Source organism: Cynocephalus volans, chromosome 5 (genome assembly GCF_027409185.1).
Source record: "Cynocephalus volans isolate mCynVol1 chromosome 5, mCynVol1.pri, whole genome shotgun sequence".
Taxonomy (NCBI): domain Eukaryota; kingdom Metazoa; phylum Chordata; class Mammalia; order Dermoptera; family Cynocephalidae; genus Cynocephalus; species Cynocephalus volans.
This window is the reverse complement of record NC_084464.1, coordinates 83,760,826-83,788,720: the sequence shown is the minus strand read 5'-3', so window position 1 is coordinate 83,788,720 and position 27,895 is coordinate 83,760,826. Positions and strand designations below refer to the sequence as shown.

Genomic DNA, 27,895 nt, shown 5'->3' with positions numbered 1-27,895 from the left:
TCAGAGATGCTTTTTTTTCTTCTCTTTCCCTTTTACCTCAAAAGTTATAAATACTTTTGAAGCAGCATGTATTGTTGCATTTTTGATTTTTTGTTGTACAGTTAATGAACTTGAGAGTCTGGATGACGGGAGGTCATCTATTTGTCCTTCCCATTCTTTTGTTTCTTCTTCTTTGATTAGTAAAGGTTTTCCTAGGGTTTGGCCAACAAGGTTACAGACTTCTTGAGCTTTGCGCCACGCATTCTCAACAGCAACGAGACAGGCTTGCCGTCTTAGAAATTAAATGCAGAGATTATTATTATGACACTTAATCAACTGAAGCACTGAATAATTTTGTTTAAAGAATTGATAATTTAGTTAAAGATATGCTCAAGCTTACCGAAGGTTCTCAACAGAACCTGAAGTATGATAGAACTGGGGTGGGCTGATGACAACAGAGCTATCTAGCTTTTCAACAAGAAAGTTACAAGTATTTTGCATTTTTCCAAATTCAGTAAATATAATGCAGACCTGTAAATGAAATGATACTTGATGTTATTTTCATGCCTGATGTATCGTTTCAAAATTTTCTCTAAATGAGAGTAAAAAAGTAAAGCCAGATTATGATGTCATTTTATAATATGTAACAGATAAGAAAAGTCAATTTGATACTTATAACTAAATTATTCTGTTATTAAAGATTTTTGATTATGAATTTTGAAATTTATCTAATATTGACTTCATATTTTAAAATTCTTGTTAAACCAGAGACTTTTTATGAAATTCGAGGATTCCCCCTTCAACGTAGTTATTTGACTAAATTCTAACCCTGATAACTTTTTCATGACTCCTTAGTCCAATCTATGCCATTAGCTTCCTGATTAGCAGTAATTATATCATAATTCACTGCTCTCATTTTATGTTTTTTCTTCCAATAGTTATTTTCAGATCTATATGAGGAAGCAAATCTATTTCACCATGTCCTCTGCCATTAAATATGTGGAAAGCAGTTCTTATATTCAGCAACACCTTAAAAACATAGTCTTTAAACATTTTATGGAAGAGGACTAAACCTTTTCTTCTAAAGAACTCTCATACAAAACAGGGTAGGTCTGAGTACCAGAGACAAAGAGAGAGGTGAGATGATCTCACCTTACACAACACAGAACACCTGCTTTTAATAATAAATGTTATCCATTGAGGACTAATGCTCTATGAAGTTTCAATACTAAGTATCAGAGCAACAAGGAAGGGAGCAAGGATTTAATTTATCACCTTAATTTGCTGTGGAGTATGCATAAAGCAAATGTACTTCACAGGGCCTGATTTTCAAAAGTCTTGCAGTTTCAAATATTGACCTTGCAAAGGACAGGAAATTTTCCCCAGGCTATAGTCTCTGTTGTAAGATAAGGAATTGTAACACAGCAAGGTTGCTGGCTCAAAGTCAGACAGGTTACTGATTGATATGTAAGGATACTGGGAAATTGCCGTAAGAAGAGAATGTTTGCTAAAGTCAACTTTTGTTAGTGGATCGACTTAATTGCATTATAGAATGTCACCTTGCTTGTCTTACTGAATGTTACCAACTTCTATTGTTAAACTTGTTAAACTGTACTTAGAAAAAACCCCACCTATGTTCTCTTCCTGTAACTTCCTAGTCTGGAAAATAAATGCGGGAAGAGAACCCCAATTTGTGGTTAACTTCTCAAATTGAAGGAATGCCTTGCTCTTGAGGGTTCTGGGAGATTAACCCCTTTTTGGGGCTTCTCTCTGCTCAGAAGAGATGGGCTTTGAGTAATCTTTGTTGGCTCCATCACCCAAGGGAAAAGGGGCGACAAATCTGTGGGTGGCAAAGCAACAATTCTCAAAAGATCAGAAAACTCCAAAGCATGCAATTTTGTCTTTTATTGAACCATTCTCTACTTTTATTAATCCATTAGTCTTCTTCCAAAGACCAGTTTCTTTTTTTTTTTTTTTTTTGTCGTTTTTTCGTGACCGGCACTCAGCCAGTGAGTGCACTGGTCATTCCTATATAGGATCCCAACCCGCGGCGGGAGCGTCGCCGCGCTCCCAGCGCAGCACTCTACCGAGTGCGCCACGGGCTCGGCCCCCAAAGACCAGTTTCTTAATGAACAGCACATACTGCTTCCATTACCATTACTCCTTTTCTTAATCTCTTATCCGCTTTTATATTTAATAGTCCAAGAATATTTATGAAGTTACTAATGATCTCCTTATCTTTTTTCTCATGCTTCCTAACATTTGCTCTTTTACATTGCCAACAGTTAATTCCCACCTCTCCATATCCCAAACTTCTAGCTTCTTTGGTTTCCAAGACACTGTTTTCATGGTATTCCTTTGACCATTTTTTTCTCCATTTTCTATAGTTTCCAATTCATCCTCCTGTCCTTTCTGGTCAAGCAATATTGGGCTTTTTGTGGACCTCTTCTACCATCATAGTTTATTTTTTAGCCTGTTAAGCTACTTACTGTGGAAAATTTCAAACATACACAAAAGTAGAGTTAATGGTATAAAGAACCCCAGGCATCCATTACCTTGCTTCAAAAATTATCATATTATGGTAATTTTATGTGTATTATATATGTATATATGTATATTTACATACACTACATATATCTACTTTTTTTGATGTACAGTTCTATTAATTTTGACAAATGTATAGAGCTCTGTAATCACTGTAACAAATATTTAGACCTGTTCTATGATACTCCCCCATTTCCTTCAAGTAACCTCTTTATTATCAGTTCCTTTCCTAACTCCCAAACCCTGGCAACCATTGATCTGTTCTCCCTTGTTACAGATTTGCCTTTTTTAGAATGTTGTATAAATGGAAGCATATAGGCATGTATCCTATTAAGACTCACTTCTTTCACTTAGCATAATGCATTTGTGATTCATCCATGTTGCTGCATAATAGTTCCTTTTATGCTGAGTAACAGTCCATATAATGTAGTCCATTATATGGATGCAACCACAGTTTGAAAAACATTTGGGTTGCTTCCAGTTTTGGGCTATTATGAATAAAAATGCTACTTTTTCAGAGTAGTTCTAGATCTTTTGCATTTCCAAATATATTTTATAATCGGTCTGTAAATTTCTATTTAAAAAAAAGCTGGCTGGGATTTTGATTAGGATTGTAATGAATCTATATGCATACCCATTTAGGGAGAACTGAAATAAGATATGAGTACCTTAATAATATTGAGTCTTCCAAACTATTAACAAGATATGTTTGTCCATTTATTTAGGTCTTTTAACATTTCTCTCAGCAATGTTTTGTAGTTTTCAACGTATAGGTCTTTCACATCTGAGATTTATCTCTAGGTATTTAAAATATTTGATGCTTATTAGTCCTGTAGCTTTTTTATCAGTTCCATCAGATTTTCTACAAAGATGGTCATGTCCATTAATAAAGACAGTTTCGCTTCTTCCTTTCCAATCTGGATGCCTGTTACTTTCTTGCCTGACTGCACTGGTTAGAACTTAAAGTACAATGTGAATAGAAGTTGTAAGAGTAAACATCTTTGTCTTGTACCTGATCTTAGGCACGAAGCATTCAGTGTTATGCTGTTAAGTATGATATTAGTTGCTGGTTTTTAATAGATGCCCTTTCTCAGTCTGAGGAAGTTCCCTACCATTCCTAGTTTGCTGAGAATTATTATTAGGAATGGATAATAGATTTTGTTAAATGCTTTTTCTGAGTCTATTGTGATGAATATATGGTTTTTCTTTTTTAAGTTTGTTAATATGTTGAATTAGGTTGACCAATTTTTCAAATATTAAACCAACTTTTTATTCCTGGGATAAACCACACTTGGTATTTATGTATTATATATCTATATATAGATATAGATATAGACAGATATTCACACATATCATTGGATTTGATTTGCTGAAATCTTTTCATAATTTTTGCACATACAGTTATGATGAATACTGGTGTGTAATTTTGTTTGTAATTTCTTTCCTGATTTTATCATCTGGCCCCTAAGAATGAGTATTCCCTCTGTATTAGTCCATTTCTGTTGCTTATAACAAAATACATGGAACTGGGTAATTTATAAAGAAAACAAAATTTATTGCTCACAGTTTAGGAGGCTAGGAAGTCCAAAATCCAGGGAACATGTCTGATGAGGGTCTTGGTGGTGGCGACAGTGACCCAGAGGTCTCACAATGCAAGATGGCAAAAGTAGAGAGAGCAGAGAAAGAAGGACTCTCCTCTTCTTTTAAAGCCCTCAAAACGACACCACTAACCACATTTTTAATCCATTCACTACTGCAGAGTTTTACAATCCAATCACCTCTTCAAGGCTCCACCTTTCAATTACCATAATAGGATTTCCCACCCTCTTAATAGTCACAGAGGGGGCTAAGTTTCTAATACATAAAACTTGGGGGGCACAATTCAAGCTTCAGTGAGTTTTTTGGGGGACATAATTCAATCCACTACACCCTCCTTTTCAGTTTTCTGGAAAAGTCTTTTATATAGAATTGGCATGATTTCTTCCTTAAATTTATATACTTTCTGATTTCCCTTTCAATTTCTTCTTTGACCCATGGGTTAATGAAAAGTATGTTAATTATTTATTTTTAAATTTTTAAAATTTTTATTGAATCAAAGTTGACCATACATATTTTGGGGGTTCAACATTGAGATATGTTGATCAAATCAATATTACTAGAATATATATTGTTACAAATCATAATTATTCTTTATGCCCCTTGTCCAATCTCTCCCCAACCCCCTCCCCCTCCCCCCTCTAATTACCCTAGACGACTTCTCTCCTTCTGAAAGAATAATGGTTACTCTGTTGATTTGTTGCCTAGATGATAGGTCCAATGCTAAGAAGTGTGATAAGGTCCCCCAATATTTATCACAGAGCAGATGCTTCTGTCACTCTGAAATGAGCTTTGTGGAGAGAGACATCCTCTTCTTTTCTTTATCTCTGCTGGTGACTCTGCTTGTGTCAATGCACTCCAGTGGCTGGCAGACCATCTGCATGGTGGTTGTGGTATCTAGCTGCTTTTGTGGCAGCCATGATTATTGTGGTGGCTGTGGTGGGCCACCCACATGGAGGCAATGTTTTTGCATGCTCCTTGGCACTGGCAGTGTGCCAGGTTGTGGGAGGGGGTTCGGACCCCTTCTCCATGCCTTGGGTCCCCAGGCAGGTCCTGAAGCATGGCATGGTGTGCTTGGGTGTGGGAGGGGGGTCCAGTCCCCTTCTCCATGCCTCATGTCCCCAGGTGGGGCCCCAAGGTGCTGGTGCTGTGAGTGGTTGTAGGCAGGGGTCAGGTCCCCGGCTCCATGCCTCATGTCCCCTGGCAGACCCCAAGGTGCTGGTGGTGTGCCTGGGTCGGCACTAATTTTTTGTCCTTTGCTTAATTCTAAAATGGGGGAACTTCCTGTGGTAACCAGTACTAGAGCTGTGTGGTTGAGCTAAATTGCTGCTTTGCTGCTGTTTCCCTAGGGAAGGCTTTTTGTGCAGTTCAGGGTTTAATGGTTGACCTTATAAGTATTTCTGGCTCTCCAGAGACCAGGTGCACCTGGGTTGTGTAGAAACTCTGATCTGGGCCTGAATTTTTTCATCAAACTGCACCCCAGCAATTCTATATTCCTGACCAGTCTCCTCTGAGTGGTCCTGTGCTGACTGGGGGCAGATCAGTTGTCTTTGCTGTGTCCCAGTGTTCTCCCAGTGGGCCTGTCTCCCCCACTGTCCATGCTCCAAACACTTCCCATGGGGTGGGCTTTGTGCCGGTCCTTTGTGATGACTCACCACCTCTGAATGGCTCCCCTTTTTCAGCTGTTCTGGCTCCTCATTCCTTGCATGGGTCCACGAGAATGCTGTTAGTGGTCTTGCTATTCTGGGGGCCACTGAGGACCTCTTCTCCCCTGCTGCCTCCAAGCAACTCCATCCAAAGGGCACAGATGCGGCTCCTGCCGGCTCCTACTCCATGCGTTCAGCAGTTCCAGCCTTAAAGCAGCCGCAGCATGAAATGCTCAGAGTAGTTTTTTCTTTCTCTCATTGTGGCTTCTCCTGCCTTCATGAACTCCATAGGTCTCTCCTCCTCTTCCTCTGAGCTCCAGTGGCCCCAGCTTGGCTGATGTTATATTTTTATAGTTGTAAATTGGTTGATTTGTGGGAGAGAGTGATGATGGAGACTGTCTATTCCACTATCTTGACTGGAACCCCAAAAGTATGTTATTTAAATTCCAATTATTTGGGGGATTTTCCAGGGATCTTTCTGTTATTTGTTTCTAATTTAATTTCACTGCAGTGAGAGAACTTACTTTGCATGATTCAAATACTTTTAAATTTATCGGGACTTGTTTTATGACCTGGAATATAGTTTGATCTTGGCAAATGTTCCATGTGCACTTACTTAAAAGGAATGTGTAGACTGTGTTTTTGGAGTCAGCTCGAAATGTCAAGCAGGCCAAATTGATTGATAATATTATTCAAATATTTTATATTCTTACTAATTTTCCATCTACTGTTTTTATTGATTATTGAAAGGAAGGTATTGAAATCTTCCACTAAAACTGTAGAGTTTCTCCTTGCAGTTCTATCATTTTTGCCTTAAGTATTTTGAAGCTTTGTTATTAGAAGTTTTTAGGACTGTATGTCCTATTAATTTAACCTTTTATCATTAGGAAATGACCTTTTTTATCTATAGTAATATTCTTTGTTCTGAAATCTCCTTTTGTCTGATATGATTATAGCCAATCCAGCTTTCTTTTGATTCATGTTAACATGGTATATCTTTTTCTATCCTGTTATTTTTAACAAATTTGTGTCTTCATATTTAAAGTACATTTCTCTCAGGCAGCATATAGATGAAATTTACTTTTTTATACAGTCTAAAATGTCTGCCTTTTATGAAGGTTTTTATACCATTCTCATTTGATTATTAATATGGTTAAATTTAAACCTGTGAGCTTGATATTTATTTTCTATTTGTCTCTTCATTGCTCCCCCTTTTCTCATTTTGTTTTCTTTTAGATTGAGTATATTTTGATTACTCTATTTTATGTCCTTCGTTGGTTTATTAGCTGTAACTCTTTTTGTTGTTATTTTGGTGTTTGCTTTAGGGCTTATAGGATACATGTTTAATTTATCATAATTTGCCTTTAAGAGATATCATACCATTTCACATATAGGAACCTTACAATATTGTACTTCTGTTTTTCCCATATAACATGTTATAATCCCTATAGTTCATCATCATGTTTTGCTTAAACGGTTATCTTTTACATAAATATAGACATTTAAAAGATATTTACATAAGAAAAATATCATCTGTTAACCCACGTAGTTACCATTTTCAGTGTTCTTCATTCTCTTGTATAGATTTATATTTCCTTCTGGTATCATTTCCTTATGTCTAAATGACGTCCTTTAGCATTTTTCATAGTGCAGGTCTACAGGCAATGAATTATTTTAGGTTAGTGAAAAAGTCTTTAATTGGCCTTTGTTTTTGAATAGTATTGCTGGTGGATATAGAATTTTAGGTTTAGTGTCTTTCTTTTCTTTTAGTATTTTAAAGATGTTGCTCTACTGTCTTCTCCCTTGTACTGTTTTCAACAAGAAATCTGTTGTTTTGTCTTTGTTCCATTGTACATAATGTCTTTTTTTCCTCTGGCTGTTTTAAGATTCATCACTGGTTTTGAGCAATATAATTAAAATGTACATTGATATATTTTTTCATATTTCTTGTGCTTATGGTTAATTGAAATTTCTGAATCTGTGGGTTTATAATACTAATCAAGTTTGGAAATATTTTAGTCATTATTTCTCCAAATATTTTTCTTGTTCCCACTCTCCTCTCCTTGGAACTCCAATTATTTGTATATTAGGCCATTTGAAGTTGTCCCACTGCTCACCGATTCACTTTTATGTCTTTTCTTTCTGTGTTTCATTTGGATAGTTCTTATTGCTATGTCTTCAAGTTCACTAATCTTGTCTTGTGTAATGTCTAATTTGCTGTTAATCCTATTCAGTGTATTTTTCATCTCACACATTGTAGTTTTCATCTCTGGAAGTTCAACTTCAGTCTTTTTATATCTTCCATGGCTCTAAGTTCTGAGTATATGAAATACAGTTATAATATAACTTCTAATAACCCTGTCTGTTAATCTTTATACCCGTCTCAGGTCTGGGTTGGCATGAATGACTTTTCTCCTTATGATGAGCTTTATTTCTATGCTATTTTACAGGCTGGAAATACAGACCAACTCTAATAAAATAAAATTTTACAGAAATAAATGTAAAACCCCATAGTTCATTTTGAAACAGTAATAAAGTATAGATGGGAGGAATATGATTTTTTTTTTTTTTTTTTTGTCGTTTTTTCGTGACCGGCACTCAGCCAGTGAGTGCACTGGTCATTCCTATATAGGATCCGAACCCGCGGCGGGAGAGTCGCCGCGCTCCCAGCGCAGCACTCTACCAAGTGCGCCACGGGCTCGGCCCAGGAATATGATTTAAAAGCAGCATGTAAGAAAGACAGTATTACTAGTTGTAATTATGAACTATGACTGTAAGCTGAATGAAAGGAATAATGTGATGCAAATGCAAAAAAGTTAATTCAGCCTTATGTGTGTTATTAGAAATAATTATTCTGGAATAAGGAAGATAATAATCTCTCTCTAGTATGGACTGGTCAAATCATAAGTAGGACACTATATCTGCAGAGACTTTAGAAGGAAATTGGCTAACTAAACAACGAGTTTGTCATATAAGAAATGGCCAGAGAAACTAGGGATTCTTACCCCTAGAGAAGAAAAACGATAGTGTACTTCAAGTGTATACTTCAAGGAGGAAGTATTACCCTTATGTTGTTACACTAAAAATGGATAGGTACTGGTGAGTTGATTTTTAATGTTAGAAAATTTTGCATTGATTAAATGTCTAAAAATGGAATGGGTCTTATATATTCATGCTTATTTAACAAAATATTTCATAACAAAAATGAATAGTTAAAAAGATTTTATGGGATAATGCATGAAAAATGCTTAACATATGGCAAGCATGCAAGGAAAAGAAGGAAAGAGGAGAGAGAAAATTGTATGAGAACTTATACTACTTTTTCTATTTGATACACATTACTGAATGCCTATTATATCACAGGCTTTCAAAATCCCTCTCTACACTGAGATTATGACATGACATCAGAAGTAGAAAGAGTACCAATATAGGAATCACAAAGCCAGGGTTTTAATAGAGCCCCCCCTCCATACACCCAATCACCCACCTTTAAAGAAGTCATTTCGAAATGTTTTAACCTTTAAGGGGAAGTAGCAGAGTGGGTAAGAGGTTAGATAAACAATCTCTTAAGTGCCTTTCAGGATAAAAATTTCGGATAGTATGTGAAAAGTAATGCTCTAATCTAATCTTTTTTCAAAATTTATTTATAGCTTTATTGAGGTATAATTGATATACCTATAAAACTGCACATATTTAGTATATACCATTAGATGAGTTTGGACATATGTATGCACCTATGATATCATCACCACAATCAAGACAATAAACACATTTTTCATTTCCAAAAGTTTATGTCCTTTCCTTTTTTTTTTTTTTTTGGTGGTAAGAACACTTAACCTGAGATTTACCCTCAACAAATTTTTAAGTGCACAAGACTGTATTACCTGTAGGCACTGTGTTGTACAGCAGATATCTAGAACTTATTCATCTTGTACAATTGTAACTTTATCTCCATTAACACGTTCTTACCATTTCCCTCTTCCCCATTCCTTGGCAACCACCATTCTAGGGGGGTACTTCAAAAAGTTCATGGAAAATAGAATTAAAAGATAATATGAACCTTCCCACAAACTTTTTGAAGTATCCTCGCATTTTCTGTTTCTATAAGTTTGATTATTTTAGATACCTCATATAAGTGGAATAATGCAGTATTTGTCCTACTATGACTGACTTATTTCACTTAACATAATGTTTTTCAGGTACATCCATCTTGTTGCAAATGGTAGGATTTCCTTCTTTTTTAAAGCTGAATAACGTTCCACTATATCTATACAACACATTTTCTTTATCCATTTGTCTGTTGGTGGATACTTGGTTGTTTCCATATCTTAGTTATTGTGAATAATGCTGCAATGAACATGGGAGTACAGATATCTCTTCCAGATCCTGGTATCAATTCTTTTGGATATATACCTAGAAGTGGTATACCTGGACCATATGGTAGTTCTTTTTCTAATTTTGAGGAACCTCCATACTGTTTTCCATAGTGGTTATACCATTTTACATTTTTCACCAACAGTGTACAAGCATTCTAACTTCTGTACATCCTCTCCTCACCAACACTTATTGTCTTTTGCTTTTTTGAGAACAGCCATGCTAACAGGTGTGAGGTGATAGCTCACTGTGGTTTTGATTTGTGTTTCTCTTATAATTAGTGATGTTGAACACCTTTTCATATACCTATTGGCCATCTGTATGTCTTCTTTTGATAAATGTCTATTCAAGTCCTTTGCCCATTTTTTAAAATCAGGCATTTCCTTTTTTGCTATTAAGTTGCAGGAGTCTACATACCATCTAATCTTATTCCATAGAAAGGGGGTCTTCAAAAGTTAATGAAAAAATTCTTATTATTTTTTAATTCTATTTTCCACAAACTTTCTAAAAGTACCCACATATTTAACAGTTCATGAGAGTACTTGTATATGTTCGACATTAGATTTTAGTTTTTGTTACATTCATACCCATAAAGCCACACATTGTTTTTTATGCATAGGTTGGCATACTCTTTATCTTGTGATCCCATTTTGTTGGTCTCAGCTGACTGTTGGTGCTGACCTAAAGGGAATCACATTTTAGATTGTGCTATCTATGACTTCTGGCTACCAAGGAGCCCTATACAAAATATAATCAGATCTTAAGACATCTGAATAAAAAATATTAAATAGATAAGTAAAGCAGAAGGAAGAGAAGTAGAGTTTAGCCAAATCCTCATTTTGTCATGTCTTAAAACAAACAGCGCTAAGGGACTCTTTCTGTACCTGGAAGGTCAGTCCCTAGAACAACTCAGTAGTCTAAAAAAACATTCCAGTTTTCCATGAAGCCTGGCTATGTAGTTGCTGGGACTGTTTCCTTTTCGTCCTTACTCCCTGGTGGTACCATCACAAAAAACAACCTTAACTAAGATAACCTACTCCTATCTATGTTCATTACTGGGGGAGTGCTATAACATACTCCAAGCTTTTAACCTCTATAATTTGGAATCTTACCGGATGGCTCTTCATTCTGTTTTGAAAGGTGTTTTTCAGTCCCTACTGCTACAGAATAACTTTTACCAAAAGGATACCTAATTTTAGAGTTCTTTGAGATAGTTAAATTTTAAATGGAGAAATCACAAAACTATTAAAGCAAGCATTGGGGAAACAAACAGAATATTGTGGAAATTATAATCTCAAGAGATAAGAAGCCAGGGTTCTAATTTTCATTCTAATTCTTGCTCTATGACCTTTGGGAAATCTGGATCTATCTGATCTGAATCTAAGATCACATCCTTAAAATTTTAAAAATAATATATTATCTGCCTGGAGAATCAGGTGATTTCTTGAGGTATTTTCTACCTCTAGACAAAGATTTTCTCACTAAATAAACAAGACTCCACTCTAACCCCACTCTTCTGTTTCCTCTGAGGCAGCAAGGTGGCAGCACTAAGCACATACCCCAAAACATTTGGAATCAGAAAAAAAACCGCAATTCTGTAACCTAACCACAACCCAGACATGCTCTGATTTCAAAAATTCCTGATCATCAAATCTTTAAAGATAAGTAAAAAGTACAGGAACTAAATGTTATCTCTAATTGAGTGTATTAAAAATACTTTCATCTTTTTAATTTATGTAAAGGTTGAGTTGTTTTTATTTATTCATTTATTTTTTAACTTTTATTCTTATTTTTTTCTTAATTGACTCATGATAATTGTATGTACTTATGTAGTACAAGGTGTATTTGTGTACATATCACAGTATTTAGCATATCCATCACCTCAAACATCTATCGCCTCTTTGTGTTGAAAATATTCAAAATCCTCTCAATAGCTACTTGAAGTTATACAGTAATTTGTTTACTGTAGTCCTTCTACATTGCTATAGAACACTAGATGTTATTCTTCCTCTACAATTTTGTATACATTGACCACCCCCTCCAGTCTCTAGAAACCACTATTCTATTCTCTACTTTTATGACATCAACTTTTTCAGCTTCCACATATGAGTGAGACCATACAGTATTTCTTTTACTGTGCCTGGCTTTCTTCACTTAACATAACTTTCTCCAAGTTCATCCATTTTGTTGTGAATGGCAGAATTTCATTCTCTTTTATGGCTGAGTAATATTTCCATTATGTATACATACCACATTTTCTTTATCCACTCATCTGTTGATGGACATATAGGTTGGTTCCATATCGTGGCTATTGTGAATACAGCTGCGATAAACATGGAAGTGCAGGTATCTCTTGGACATGTTGACTTCCTTTCCTTAGAATATACCCAGCAGTTGGAATGCTGGATAGTATGGTAGTTCTGTGTGTTGTTCTTTGATAAACCTTCACACTGTTTTCCAAAATGGCTATACTAATTTACATTCCCACGAACAATGTATAAGAGTTCCCCTTTCTCTATATCCTTGCCAATATTTGTTATTTTCAGTCTATTTGATAATAGCCATTCATTTTTTTTTAATAAATTTTATTTTGTCGATATACAATGTGGTTGATTATTGTTGCCCATTACCGAAACCTCCCTCCCTCCTCCCTCTCCCCCTTCCCACCCAACAATGTCCTTTCTGTTTGCTTGTCGTACCAACTTCAAGGAATTGTAGTTGTTATGTTTTCTCCCCCCCCTGGTTTTTGTGTTTGTGTGTGTGTGTGTGTGTGTGTGTGAATTTATTTATTTATTTTTAGCTCCCACCAATAAGTGAGAACATGTGGTATTTCTCTTTCTGTGCCTGACTTGTTTCACTTCTGAATGATATCTGATTGTGGTTTTGATTTGCATTTCCCTGATGATTAGTGATGTTGAGCACCTTTCTATGTACCTGTTGGCCATTTGTATGTCTTCCTTTGAGAAATGTCTACTCAGCTCGTTTGCCCATTTTTAAATCAGATTACTTATTTTTTATTATTGAGTTTAAGTTCCTTATGTATTCTGGATATTAATCCCTTCTTGGGTGCATAGTTTGCGAATATTTTCTTCCATCTGGTTTTTATTTTTAAATAATACTTATCACAACACAGTATAATTGCATTATAAAACAAAAGAATGTTGAAAAGTGTTTCAATCCTTTATGGTATGACTTTATCCATTTGCTTTTTATCTTAGAATAAATTTCTCTCCTGTAGTGCTTCCTGCTCACTAGCCAATAAAATTACTAAAATTTTATTCAGGTGGCAATTAACTGCTATTTCCCTTTTACTATTTTAATTCCATTTTAAACCATTTCTCTTAACTAATCTCATTAAATTTATTTTAAAAGCTCACACAGATATATTACATCAAAAATTATTTTGAGAAAAATAACCCTTTTATCAACACTATGAGAATCATTTCTACTGTACGTTTCAGTTCAAGAATAAAAATAAATGACAAATTGTCCCCACAAAGTCATGCTGTTTTTAATTATTTGTTAAGATTAGTAGTGCACACCTCTGCTTCCATGTGATAAGCATTTTCTACTCTTCTAAAATCCTTTGTCACAGTTACATTTTCTGCCTGAAACAGAAAGTACAAGAATATTGTTACTAAATGTTTGGCTACAAAATGCAATTACTCTAAAACATAAATTAGAAACCCAAACTTATTAACATCAAGAAGATATAAAGTATGCAAAACAAAACTGCTTTACCTCATGTTTTAAAACTTTCCTAAAGATATAAAATTAGTTCAGAAACCTATAAAGATTTGCTTAAAATTTCATCATAATTGTCACTCCATTTATAAATTTTTACATTAGCTTGTAAAGAAAGTATGAACTTAGGGTGGTATATATCTGAGGAATTCTTTGTACATAAAGCATACTTAATCTTACAAGAGTGCTGGAGTTTATAAAATGTTCAGTTTACAAATAGTTTAATACAAATTTACTGAATATCTATCATGTGCACCTTTGGTCAAGTTACACACTTTTTTTGAGCCTTAGTTTCCACATTGATAAAATTAGGTTAATACAATGTACATCATACAGAATTATTTTGAGGATTTAATGAGAAGTTGTATATAAAGTACAGTATTTTGCATAGAGAAAGCACTCAGCAAAAGTAGTTGCTAAGCTACTAGGACAGAAATATTTCTTGAAACACTGAACCTGGGCTAGTTTGCTTTTAGAAAAGTAGTATTAATGTTTTTTGATTCCCTGGGTAAATATAGGGTACATTATTCTGATGAAAAAGTTATATTTATTTACTTTCCAAAAGAGATTTTAAATTCAGTGCAATGAACTCTTCAGCTACTCGGATCCTTGGGGACAAGCAAAGCTTATATTTTATACATTTAAAAAAATCTTTCAGAACACATAATAAATATATAATGATTATTTTGCCAAATAATGATGTAATTGTAAGTTATTCTGTAGGGGATATAGCTACATCTAAATTTTAAGATATTAACTAATCACAAAGCAATTTATGCTATCCAGAAAAACTCTAAAAAGCTTTAACCTGAGTATTTGAACTCAAGTTCCAATTACAGCTCTCATGTCACTCCCATGAAAATATTAGCGCCATTTTTTTATTATAAAAGTAATACCCGCTCATTGTAGAAAATTTAGAATACAGACAAGTATAAAACAGTATTGTATGTAATGCTTATAATTAGCTTTTTTCAAGTGATTAACATGAAACCTTTATGTCATTTAATATCCTTTTATGACATATAAACATATCTTTCTTGAATTTTTGGAAGCCTTTTTTTTTTTCTTTTTTCATTTTTTCCTCCACTTCACTTGATAAACACACAGAAAACTTCTGATTAAAAAATTATTGGAGAAATAATTCTAGGAAAGGTAGTTGGAAAGAAAAGTATCTTTTTATTGTTATTTTTGTTTGTAATAGTGTTATTTTTAAAAATATAAATGATACACACTAATTAAATTTAATACTAGGGAAAAGACCAAAAAAGAAAGTAATAATGTCCCCAAACCCCTTTACTGTTAACATTTCAGTAAACCATCTATTAATGCATATAAAAATAGCAGATCTATGTATAGACATTTTCACAAATAAAAGTATATTCTACATGCTGTTCTGAACTTTTTAAATAAACTTTTTATTTTGGAATAATTTTAAATTTAAACAAAATTTGCTAAGATAGTACAGAATTCCCATATATCTCAGTTTCAGATTTCTCTGATGTTATCACCTTACATTACTACAGTACATTTGTCAAAAGTAAAAAGGCAACACTGGTACATTATAATTAACTAAATTCTAAACTTTATTTGGATTTTACCAGTTTTTCCATTAATGTCCTTTTTATTACTCCAGGATCGAATCTATGATACCTTGTTGCACTAATTCATTAAGTCTCTTTAGTCTCTTCTGATCTGTGACAGTCTATCAGTGTTCCTTTGATTTTCATGATCTTGAAAGTTTGGGTCATATATTTTGCAGAAGGTCCCTCAATTTGGGTTTGTTTGATGTTTTTTCATGATTAGACTGGGGTTTTAAGTTTTAGAAAAGAATACTACAGAAGTGAAGTGCCTTTCTTATCACAACATATCAGGGCATATGTGATATCACATGGCACTGCTAATGATGTTAACCTTGGTCACCTGGTTAAGTAGTGTTTGCCCAAGTTAATATTTTTCCCTTTCCATACTTTATTGGAGGCATGTCACTAAGTACAACCCACACTTACTCAATAAATACTATATTTTGTTGCTCAAACTGTTCTAGCTTTGGCCATTGGGATTTATTTCAGGTTGGCTTCTATATCCTTTGGACATACCCCTTCCTTCATTTTTTGAGAACTTCCTTACCTTCTAGGACAAGATGCTACAGACTTATTCCATTTCCCTGCCCTAGCCCTAGAACAGTCATTTCTCCAAGAAGCATAGTACCTTTTCTTTGAGACTGGTATTTAGAACCAACATCTGGATGCTGAGGATGCTCACTGCTACTGGGGTGTCATTCTTTCTAGCCCTCTCAGTGGATAGAGCTAGATAATATATGTATGTGTACTAAATCACACACATACATATCTACAATTGTTTCTGTATCTTTCCATCTGTATATATACGAAGCTAAACATGAGTTCACAATGATGTTTCCAACTGTAATTCAGAATCATAGAGTTCATTCTAACTTTCCCATCTTATCTGTAACTTGCCTCTCCAAGTGAGAAACTTGGCTCCCACCATCCACCAACTTGTATTTTTTCAGCTCCAGTATACATGCAAAGCAGTTTCAGAAATGTTAACTAGTTCATCCTTGGAAAACAAATTTGTCAACTAGAGTATAGCTTTTAGGTACCTTTATTCTTCACCCTTACATTTTCCAGTCAAAACACCATTTCCCAAAGTTACTTAGGACACTCCATTTTCACCTTCAGTGCAGTAATAGTCACATAGTTGATAAATATATAAATAGTCGCATATTGATGCATTTGGAAGTTCCAAATAATATTACAGGGAATGTCGGGGAAGTGAAAATTGCCTTTTGGCAATCAGATTGAGAAAGTCTAAGCAGAAAATAATGTTTCCAAGAGGACACATACGGAACCTAAGCAAAGTTTCTAAGAGAAACTAACCAAACTGCAACCACAAAAATGATTAGCATTCTTTTTCTTCTTGATTGCTATGACCAACTTTAATTCTCTGGGTTTTCTATGAAACAAATGAATAAAATAGCCATTCACCAAAGTGCTTCTGCTTTACTAATTTTTCCTTGGAACGACTCAACACAAGCCCAAAACCCCTAAGTGACTCCTCCCTACTCCCTGTTTCTGAAACATTCCTAAGGTTCATCGGGATGCATTCTTTTTGCATTATGCTAAATAAACCTAACTTTGTTTCACTATAAATATATTCCTGGTATTCTGGCTGGTGGGCTCCCACATAGAGTGTGAGATTTTTTTGTTTATCAATAGGGCAATGGTTCTCAACGGAAAGTGATTTTGCCTCTTAAGGGACATTTGCCAATGTCTGGAGACATTTTTGATTATCACAATCAGGGAAGGGGCGTATACTGCTGTCATGTAGAAAGTAGACAGGGTGATCAAGTGTCCCTGTTAAACCTGGAAAGGTTCCTGAGACACAGGCCAAGCGGTTTTAAAACTTGAATAGGGGCTGGCCAGTTAGCTCAGTTGGTTAGAGTGTGGTGTTATAACACCAAGGTCAAGGGAGTCCGGATCTCTATACAAGCCAGCCACCAAAAAAAAAAAAAACAAAAAAGCATTAAAACTCAAATAGTTCCAGGTAAACAACACATGTTGGTCACGCTATGGGGAGGGGCCAGGAATGCTGCTAAACATCTTACAATGCAGTGGACAGTCCCTGACAACAAAGAATTATCCAGTCTAAAATGTTTGTAGTGCCAAGACTGAGAAACCCTACCAAACTGAGTACAAAACTAAATAATGTTAAAATATAATAGCCTAGTCCATTATGTTTTCCTGAGTAAGCTACTGTTTTATTTAAGTACAAAAGGCAGAGTTTTAAGACAAAATGGTCGAGACAGGAATAACTATGTAAATTACATGGAGGAAGCAAGCTAACATTGTCAATAGCCCTAAGAATTTATCTTTTCATAGGAAGAAACTTAAAAAGGATAAACATTAAGAAAACCATAAAACTTTACAGAAAAAATATTTCAATAAATAGACTGGAACACAATACTGTAAAATCAGCAATTATCCTGAAATCAACGTATAAGCAATGCACAACATAAACAGAAGTTTTATTTGTCCTATAGAATTTTCCACCATCTGGATTTCTGATTGTATCCCCATGTTGTCATTTAACATGTCCCTCTGTTCCCCGCAGATAGGAAATCTTATTGGTAGAAGAGTAATGAGGAGAGAATTTACCCTACAAGTGTTTCATAATGATGTAATAATTTAAACAGTGTGGTACTAATACAGGAGCACAGAAAGGACGAAATGAACTAGTATTCTGAAACTGATTCAAGAATGTCTGAAGATTGCAAATAACAATAACAAATGACATTTCTTTTTTTCTTTTTTTGTATTTTGACCGGTAAGGGGACCGCAACCCTCGGCACGGTGTGGTCTGCACCACGCTCAGTCAGTCAGTGTACCAGCAATCCCTATATAGGATCTGAACCCGCGGCCTCGGCGCTACCAGCGCTGCACTCTCCCGAGTGAGCCATGGGGCCGTCCTACAAGTGACATTTCAAAGCAGTAGGCACAACACGCAATATGGAATCCTCATGTTATACATTCTGCTCCTACTCCCTCTGAGCAGCAACTATGTGGTTCAGGGTAAGTCCTGATAAGTTCAAACCACTTAGGATTATCACAGCTGACTTGCCACAGGATCAGGTTAAACACTAGGCAGAGATCTAAATCTAAGCTGATTAGTCTATGGCATTTCTATGGCCACGAAGACAAGTACAGGTTGTACATTTAGAGAGAACTGTAGACTTTTAAAAAAGAATGTGGTTGTAGGAAATAAAGATTATTGTCTTTCTCTTTAAGGTATAACGTGATGCATGGCTTGGGAATGTGGCAGTCATTTTGGTATCATTCAGGAAGATGCGGGTAAAGCCAAGAGAACTGCATCAAAATAGAGCCGTGACCATACTATACCTGAAAGCCCATATTACAACTTATTTTCTCAGTTATGTAAGGCAATACTTTTTATTTTTAAAGGCAGTTTTGAGATAGGTTCTTGTACGTGCAGTAAGAGAAAGATAGACTACAATAAATGTTCTCAGTACACCTACTTACCTATTTAAGAGAAAACAAAACCCTTATGCTTATACCAAAGTAAATTCCAAGAACAAAATAAATGTTTAATGTACTATCAAGAATCCTTGAAGATTCCAGGAAATATTAGTTAATGGTTATATAGCCTTAGGCTTGGGAAGAACCCCATAAGCACTACATCAAAAGCATAAAACATACAGAATAGATTAATAAATTTGGCTAAATAAAACTTTAACTTTTAATGTTCAATACTATAAGCTAAGTTATATGGCAAATAAGAAACCGGGAAAAATTTTTGCAATATACGACAGATAGGTTGTTGATAACCTTAATTTTTAAAGTTCTTACAAATTAATAAAGAGACATTAGAAAGATGGGCAAAGTATTATGAACTGGAAATTTACATGAAAAAAGTTTAACTTCAAATGTTAAAAAAATAATAGTATCATTTTGTAGACTACTGAATTGGCAAAATTAGAGAAGAAAATAATACCTACTGGGCCAAGTGAAAGTGTTAACTTACCTTGTAGAGAGAAATTTTTCATAAGCCTTCATATATAGATAACCCAGAAATTAATGTCCAAAGAACATTAATTACGGACACGTATAAATATACAGCTAAAAGGACATTTATTTTGTCATCATTTTTAATAATGTAAAACTTTAGCCAGTGTATATGTTTATTCTGTTCCCACTTCTCCCTATGTAAATTTGGGTGCCCCTAGAAACAGATCCCAAGAATTTGAGTACAGTTAATTTTGGAGGTGATCCCAAAAATACCAGTAGGGAAGTGGGGAGCCAGAGAATGGAAGAAAGCAACTAAAGAGTGTGTTGTCAAGCAAATTACTACTGTGGGCAACTCAAATTTAACCTGCAGAGCAATTCTTGGAACTGAGGTGCAACACATGCCTCATCCTTCACAAGGGGTGAGGAAGCTGGGGTCTCCTTTCCATTCATCATCTCAGTCATTCCATCCCACATCAACCTTCAGATGAAGGCTGGTAGGGCTGGGGGAGAGGATGTTAATTATCTGGCATTACTGGCTGGCCTCACTTGCAGGCAGACTGAATTCCTGATACCAAGGAAAGCTTTCACTTTCAGGCAAGGAATTCACAAATGTTAATAGACAAAAGTTGGGTCTTCATGCACACAAATGTGAAGTGCCAAGGGATATCAGTGGGGAGGTATCAACTGCATCTGCTACATCTCCTACCTAAAACCTCAATCACCTCCTGCCCAGAGAATAAGGCAACATACTGTAGTTGTGAAAGCATGGTCTCTGAGGTCAAAGTTCTTGGTTGGAGTCTAAACTCCGCTACTTTGCCATTGTATGATTGTGGTCAAGCTATCTGCCAATAACCACTCTGTTGCTGAGAGTTCTCATGTGTAAAACAGCAATTGAAATACTGATCTAATATGGTAGGAGTATTAAATGAGATAACATTTGTAAAAGGTCTAGCAGTAGTAAGCAGTTTTGCTTTTTGTTTTGTTTGTTTTTGGAGGCAGGCTGGTACAGGGATTAAACCCTTGACTTTGGTGTTAGAGAGTAACACTCTAACGATCTGAGCTAACTGGAAGCAGTTTTTTTTAACATAAATAATACCCAAGTCTTTGGTAGGACACAGGAGGCTTTCCTCCATGTTCTTCTGCTTCCAGCTTTCTTTTCTAGTCTTATCTCTTGATTTCTCCCCATGTTCCTAGGTACTCCTCTGTTCTAGCCATACTGACCTGCCTATAATGCTCTGAATATATATGCTTGCTGCATTCTAATGTGGAACTTAAATGTTTTTCCTTCAGCCATTGTTTAGGATTTGATGCAAGTGTCACTTCCTTTATGAAATCTTTCTGGAATTCCTCAAGTAAATGAACATTTCTTCTTTTCTTGCTATACTGTATTGTACTATGTACACACTTTCATCACAGCCACTTTTTCTATACCATGATTTAGACCCTATCATGAGACTCCTAAAGCAGAGTGCCTAAATTTTACTCATTCTCTATTGCTAGTGCCTAACAACATGCCTGAGGCATTCATTATATATTTATTGAAGAAAATACAATTATGAGTAGACAAATACTGAAGTTTAAAGCCTATGGGGGAAGGTGTGGGGAATAAACCTACAAATCAGAAAACAGTATAATTACATACATGATTTGAATGTTTGTTTTCCATCCAAAATTCATATGTTGAAAACTAACCACCTATATGACGGTGCTAAAAGGTGGAGCCTTTGGAAGGTGCTTAGGCCATAAGGGCGAGAGTCTCATGAGTGGAATTAATGCCTGTATTAGTCCGTTTTGTGTTGCTATAACAGAACACCTGAGACTGGGGAAATTATAAAAAACAGAGGTTTATTTGGTTTGCAATTCTGGGACAGCTGCATCTGGTGCGGGCCTCAGGCTGCTTCTACTCATGGTGGAAAGTGGCAGGCAGCCAGTGGGTACAAGCAGATCACATAGTGAGGGGAAGCAAGAGGAAGCAAGAGAGAGAGAGAAAGAGAGGAGAGGTACCAGGGTCTTTAAAACAACCAGCTGTGGTGGGAACTAATAGAGAACTCATTCACTAACACCCCCCCCCCCCCCCCCCCCCCCCCCCCCCCCCCCGGGAGAGCATTAATCCATTCATGAGGGATCCGCCCCCAAGCCTCAAACATCTTCCAACACTGCCACAATGGGGATTAGATTTCCATATGAGTTCTGGGAGGACAATACACCCAAACTCCATTGGTGCCCTTATAAAAGAGGTCCCAAAGAATTGCCTTGCTCCTTCCACCATGTGAAGGCACAGTGAGAAGGTGCCTTCTATGAACCAGGAAATGGTCCCCAACCAGACACCAAATCTGCTGGTGCCTTGACCTTGGACTTCCCAGTCTCCAGGACTGTGAGAAATAAATTTCTGTTGTTTATAAGCCACCCAGTCTATTGTATTTCTTTACAGCAAACTGAACCAACTAAGACAATATTACATTGTTAAATGACATTTAAAAATGAACAGTGATAGAGAATGCTTAATAAATGTTTGTTAGCTAAGGAAATACTGTTTAGAACTTTAAAACATCTTTTCCATGAAAACAACACTAAAAATGAGGGTTATACCTTCACATAAGTTCATAAGTCTGTTATCTATAATATAGCTGAACTAATATTCATTTAGTATTTCATTCATTCTTCATTCAAAAAAAAAACAGAGTATACTCTATGTGATATGTATAGAACATAATCCATAAATGCAAAAAAAAGACAAATGGTCTCTGCTCTGGAGAGGTTTAGAATATGGAGGAGAGACAAGTAAATCAAGAATTATAAACCAGAGTGATAAGTTTTATTACAAGCAAGGAATGGAGTGTTGTATGGCAGGGAACAGTGTTATGTTACAAAGGGAACACCAAGGAGGTGAGGTTGGGCTGGTTCTTAAAGAAATAAACAACCCCCCCCCCCAAAAAAAAACACCCCAGAAGTCAGCTCGTCAAAGAGGGAAGAGAGATGACACAAAATGAGAATAGAGTTAGGCTCCATCAATTAAGCAAAGGAGTTTGGATTATAAGGAGCCCTTTAAGCAGGAGAACAGTGTTTATAAACCTTACAACCCAAGATCTCAAAGTTTAAAAATGAAGAGGGACTTTGTGAAGACCCATAATTCATCCTCAAAAGTAATATAAATGTTATTTTTATTATCAACTGAACAAATTATCTACATGACTGTTTTCCTCCAATAGCAGAAATAATTGGGAGATTACTATCCTTCCTATGTCTTGCCTTGAACACTGAATATTAATGTAATTACTGTAAGTTGGACTTTTTTATTTTGTTTTACATATTACAAGTTAGAGCCATGTGAGCTTAGTTTACATTTTATGTAAATAAGATAAGAACTAGTTATATTATTCAAACAGGACTGTAGCACTGGCAGCAGTTGTTTTAAGAAATATTTTTCTAAACATTAAACCCACTTTATTCACATTATTTATAATTAGCATTTGAATTCTTCTAAATTGTAAAATCATTCAAAGAATTTTTTTATAAATAAACTTTTAGTAACACTCATGTTTGTAAATGCAATACAAGTATATTTTCTCATTAAAATAAAGACTTGCTTTTGGTGATATGGCATTTCTAGCAATAAGCTGGAAGCAAGAATGCATTTTTAAAGCAAAAATTCTCAACAAGATACTAGTAAATCAAATTCAACAGCTCATTAAAAATATCATTCACTATGATCAAGTGGGATTTATCCCAGAGATGCAAAGATGGTTTAACATATGTAAATCAATAAATGTGATACACCACATTAACAGAAAGAAAGAGAAAAAATATATGATCACTTCAATTGATGCAGAAAAAGCATTGGACAAAATTCAACATTTCTTTATGATAAAAAGCCTTAACAATATGTAACTCAATACAACAAAGGCCATAGATGACAAACCCACAGATGATAATATACTGAATGGGGAAAAGCTAAAAGCTTTTCCTCTTAGATCAGGAACAAGACAAGAGTGCCCACTTTTATTACTTCTATTCAACATAGTACTGGAAGCCCTAGTCAGAGCAATTAGACAAGAGAAAGAAATAAAAGGCATCCAAATTAGAAAGGAGGAAATCAAACTGTCCCTGTTTGTAGATGCCATGATCTTACACATAGAAAACCCTAAAAACTATACCAAAAAACTCTTAGAAATAATAAACAAATTCAGTAAAGTTGCAGGATACAAAATCAGCAAGCAAAAGTCAGTAGCATTTCTATATAGTAATAGCAAACTATCTGAAAATCAAGAAAACAATTCTTTTTACAATAACTGCAAAAAAAATAAGATACCTAGAAATAAACTTAACAGAGAAGATGAAAGACCTCTACAATACAAACTACAAAACTTTTTTTTTTTTTTTTTTTTTTTTGTCTTTTTCGTGACCGGCACTCAGCCAGTGAGTGCACCGGCCATTCCTATGTAGGATCCGAACCGCGGCGGGAGCGTCGCCGCGCTGCTAGCGCAGCACTCTACCAAGTGCGCCACGGGCTCGGCCCTCAAACTACAAAACTTTTAAGAAAGAAATTAAAGAGGACATAAATAAATGGAAAGATATCCCATGTTCATAGATTGGTATGAATATTATTAAAATGGCTATCCTACCTAAAGTCATGTACAGATTTAATTCAATCTCTATAAAAATACCAATGAACTTCTTCACTGAAATAGAAAAAAAAAAATCCTAAAATTCTTGTGGAACCAAAAAAGACCCTGAATAGCCATAGCAATCCTGAAAAAAATGAACAAAGCTGGAGGCATCATACTACCTGACTTCAAATTATACTACAAAACTATAATAACCAAAACTGTATGGTACTGGTATAAAAACAGACACAAAGACCAGTGGAACAGAATAGGGAGCCCAGAAATAAATTCACATACCTATAGCCAACTGATCTTTGAATACATATTGGGGAAAAGAGAGTCTCTTCAGTAAATGATCCTGAGAAAACGGGATATCCACATGCAGAAAAATAAGACTCGTTCCCTACCTCTCAACATATACAAAAATCAACTTGAAATGGATTAAAGATGTAAATGTAAAACCCAAAACTATGAAACTACTAGGTGAAAACATAGGGGAAATTGATCCACGATACAGGGCTGGGCAAGGATTTTTAAAATAAGACTTTAAAAGCACAAGCAATAAAAGCAAAAATAGACAAGTGTAATTCCATCCAACTAAAAAGCTTTTACACAAAGGAAACTGTTAATAGAGTTAGGAGACAACCTACAAAATGGGAAAAAATATTTGCAAACTATACATCTGACAAGGAGTTAATATCAAGAATATATAAGGAACTTAAACAATTCAACAGCAAAATAACAACCCAATTGAGAAATGGGCAAAGCATCTGAATAGACATATCTCAAAAGAAGATATATATGGCCAACGGGCATCTGAAAAAAAATTCAACATCATTAATCATCAGGGAAATTCAAACCAAAACAATGAGATACCACCTCATTTCGGTTAGAATGGCTATCATCAAACAGACAAAAGAAAACAAGTGTTAGTGAGAATGTGGAGAAAAGGGAACACTCACACACTGTTGGTGGGAGTGCAAACTAGTACAGCCATTATGGAAAACAATATGGAGGTTCCTCCAAAAATTAAAAATAGAACTACCATATGGTCTAGCAATCCCACTACTGGGTATATACCCAAAGGAAATGGAGACAGTATGTTGAACAGATATCTATACTCCCATGTTTATTACTGCAGCACAATTTACAAAAGCCAAGATATGGAATCAACCTGAGTACCCAACAACAGATGAATGGATTAAAAAAATGTGGTATACACAAACAATGGAATACTATTTGTCCATAAAAAAGAATGAAAGCCACCATCTGCAGCAACATGGATGGACTTGGAGATCATTATGTTAAGTGAAGTAAACCAGGCACAGAAAGACAAACACCATATGATCTCACTCATATGTGGAATCTAAAAAAAAAAAAAAAAATTGATATTATAGAGATTGTGAGTAGAACAGTGGTTACCAGAGACTGGAGAGGGGAGGAGGAAAGGGAAAACAGGGAGAGGTTGGCCAAAGTGTACAAAATTACAATTAGGAGGAATAAGTTCTGTACTGCACAGTAGGGTGACTACGATTAACAGTTAAGTTTTGTATATTATATAATAGCTAGAGGAGAGACCTTTGAATGTTTCAACACAAAGAATGATAAATGCCTAAGGTGATGGATACATTAACACCCTGACCCATCATTATACAACATACATGTATCAAAACATTAGATTGTACCCCGTAAGTATATATAATTACTGTGTCAATTGAGATAAATTTTAAAAAGAAAAAGAAAAATCTAAAAAAGAATTCATTTTACCAACTCAGTTTTACCCTGGATAAGTCAATTCTGGCCTTTAGGGTCCTCTGTAAAATGAAGAAATTGAGATAGTTGATCTCTTTGGTTTCTAATTTTCTTTTATTCTAAGCATCTGGAGTCTGACATAGTTGGAAGCAATGTAGACTTCAAGAACACATGGGTTCAAATAGCGTCCTGGTTAAAATTCAGAGCATTATTTGACTTCTTTAAACCTGCAAAATGGGGATATTAAAACATGCCTAAGTAGGCTGCTGTGAAGATTAAATAAGGCTGGTTCATTTTTTTCCTTCTTTTCTTAGAAGTTGGCTTAAGGTAGGATTTATTTAGTGATCTGTTTCATGGACATCTCCGGTAAGTACGTAAAGATATTTCATATATGTGGCATCTACAATATGCTGGCTTAATTTTAAAAGTTAAAGGTAAAAAAGTTGGAGACATTTTTGGAAATCTTTATGAAAGGAAAATGGATTCAACCTCCTTCCTTTCCTCCAACGTTAGTATTTGTGAAAAATCCTTAAGAACCACTCCATGCCAAGCTTTGCATTGTTGGGAGGAAGTAGGTTGTGCTCCTCACTTTTCAATTCCATGGTGCAGAATAAAAAAAAGGCAAAAAAAAAAAAAAAATGCTTAGCGTACAGAACTCTACTTAGACAAGTAATTACAGGTACCATTTCAAGTTTAACATTTCATCATTTCAAGTTTACAATCAAAATCATTCCAGCAAAGACAAAAACCAACCCACTTTTCATTCCTTTACATTTTAGGTTCACTGCAGTCAATAATTGCTTTCACCTACGACAAGATGGGTCAAAGAATCAGGTCCTGGCGCCCTAGAATACCAATGCGACAAAGGCGCCTAAATGCTCCATACTCTCCCTACCTCCACCCCCGCCCCAGGGGCTAGTTCGGGCCGACCACCCGCCGAGCCCTTGGAGCTGTTCGGCGCCGAGCCCTTGGAGCTGTTCGGCTCGAAGTTCCTCTTCCGCGGAGATCTCACCTGCAGACCCTGCTGCTGGAGGCTCTGCGTGATGTAATCTAGGCGGCGGCAAACACTCTTCTTGGCCTCCGCTGCCGTCACCTTGGTGCTGCTCACTCGAACTGCTACCTGCGCCCGGTCAGGGCCCGCAGACACCTCAGCGGTGCCACTTACGTGCACTTCGCGAGTCGCAGTTTGGGCCGGTGCTGAAGAGAGGGGACGGCGGACAGCGGGCAGCGTCTCTCCGCCGGAGGCCAGATTGTTCTCCCGGCACCGGTCAGCCCAGGGAACCAGTTCCACGAAAACCCGCGAAGGAGGGACTTGCTGCACCGACATAGCTATGGCCGCAGGGTTTCCGTAGCAACTCCAGGCCTACGGTAGCCGAACGGGCCAATAGACTCCAGGGCTTGTCTCTACAAGGAACGCTGGGACGGACCTGGAGGCCGTGGAGTTTCTCGAAGTCGCGAGCTGTGCCTCGTAGAGGATCTTGCCAAATCTCTCTCACCAGGTGTTGGATGAGCGCGTAGTTACAGTTTTTAACAGGTTTATCTTATCGCTTTCAAAACTCTTAGCCGGCATTCTTTGTGGCCTCTCTCTGGGTTTCGCCTTTCCACACACACCGCCTCGGCGTCCTCCCCGCGCCTCCCGCATCTCAGAGCAAGAAGGTCAAGAGAGAGCAGGGGCTGAGAGGGATCGCTTTCGTATTTCACTGGCCCGGGTCTGTGATCACCCTCAGCCTCGTTTTCTCTGACATTACCGTGCTAACTAGGGCCACGGAGTTTCGAGCGTTAAGGTTTAGCCCAGCTACGTTTTTCGTTTTTTGTTTTGGTTCGCGAGAGGTTTCTGGTGGGATGAACTAGTTTTTGACAGTGTGATCTTGGGCAGTTTATGATTCCTCGAATCTCAAATTCATCTTCTCTGTAGCAATGCTGATCATAATTTTCACATTTGCTATGTGGTTATAAAGTGCCCATGGTATGTAGAGTGCGTGGCATATGGAAAGTAGAGAGAAAATGATAATTGTAATAATAGCTAAAGCTTTGCCATGATTTTCAAGTCTCCCGAATTTTCTCCAAAATTCCTGCCATGGCTGCATCCTTGAACATGGACAGGAGAGACTCA

General features: G+C 36.2%; 1 protein-coding gene across 1 annotated transcript; it reads right to left on the bottom strand.

Annotated features, from left to right (window-relative positions):
- Positions 1-27,113, bottom strand: IRAK1BP1 (interleukin 1 receptor associated kinase 1 binding protein 1). Its single transcript, XM_063098181.1, has 4 exons — positions 26,795-27,113; positions 13,682-13,747; positions 380-510; positions 1-271 (listed from the first exon to the last, which is right to left on the bottom strand). The coding sequence occupies exons 1-4, from the start codon at positions 27,107-27,109 to the stop codon at positions 1-3; spliced, it is 783 nt and encodes a 260-aa protein (XP_062954251.1). The 5' UTR covers positions 27,110-27,113.
- Positions 27,114-27,895: the final 782 nt, after the last annotated feature.

Excerpts from the sequence above, each read along its gene's own strand:
- IRAK1BP1 (XM_063098181.1), bottom strand. The coding sequence starts at position 27,109 with ATGTCGGTGCAGCAAGTCCCTCCTTCGCGGGTTTTCGTGGAACTGGTT. Across the intron at positions 13,748-26,794 it reads TCCAGCAGCAGGGTCTGCAG|GCAGAAAATGTAACTGTGAC; the intron begins GTGAGATCTCCG and ends TTTCTGTTTCAG. Across the intron at positions 511-13,681 it reads CTTATCACATGGAAGCAGAG|GTCTGCATTATATTTACTGA; the intron begins GTGTGCACTACT and ends TTTCATTTACAG.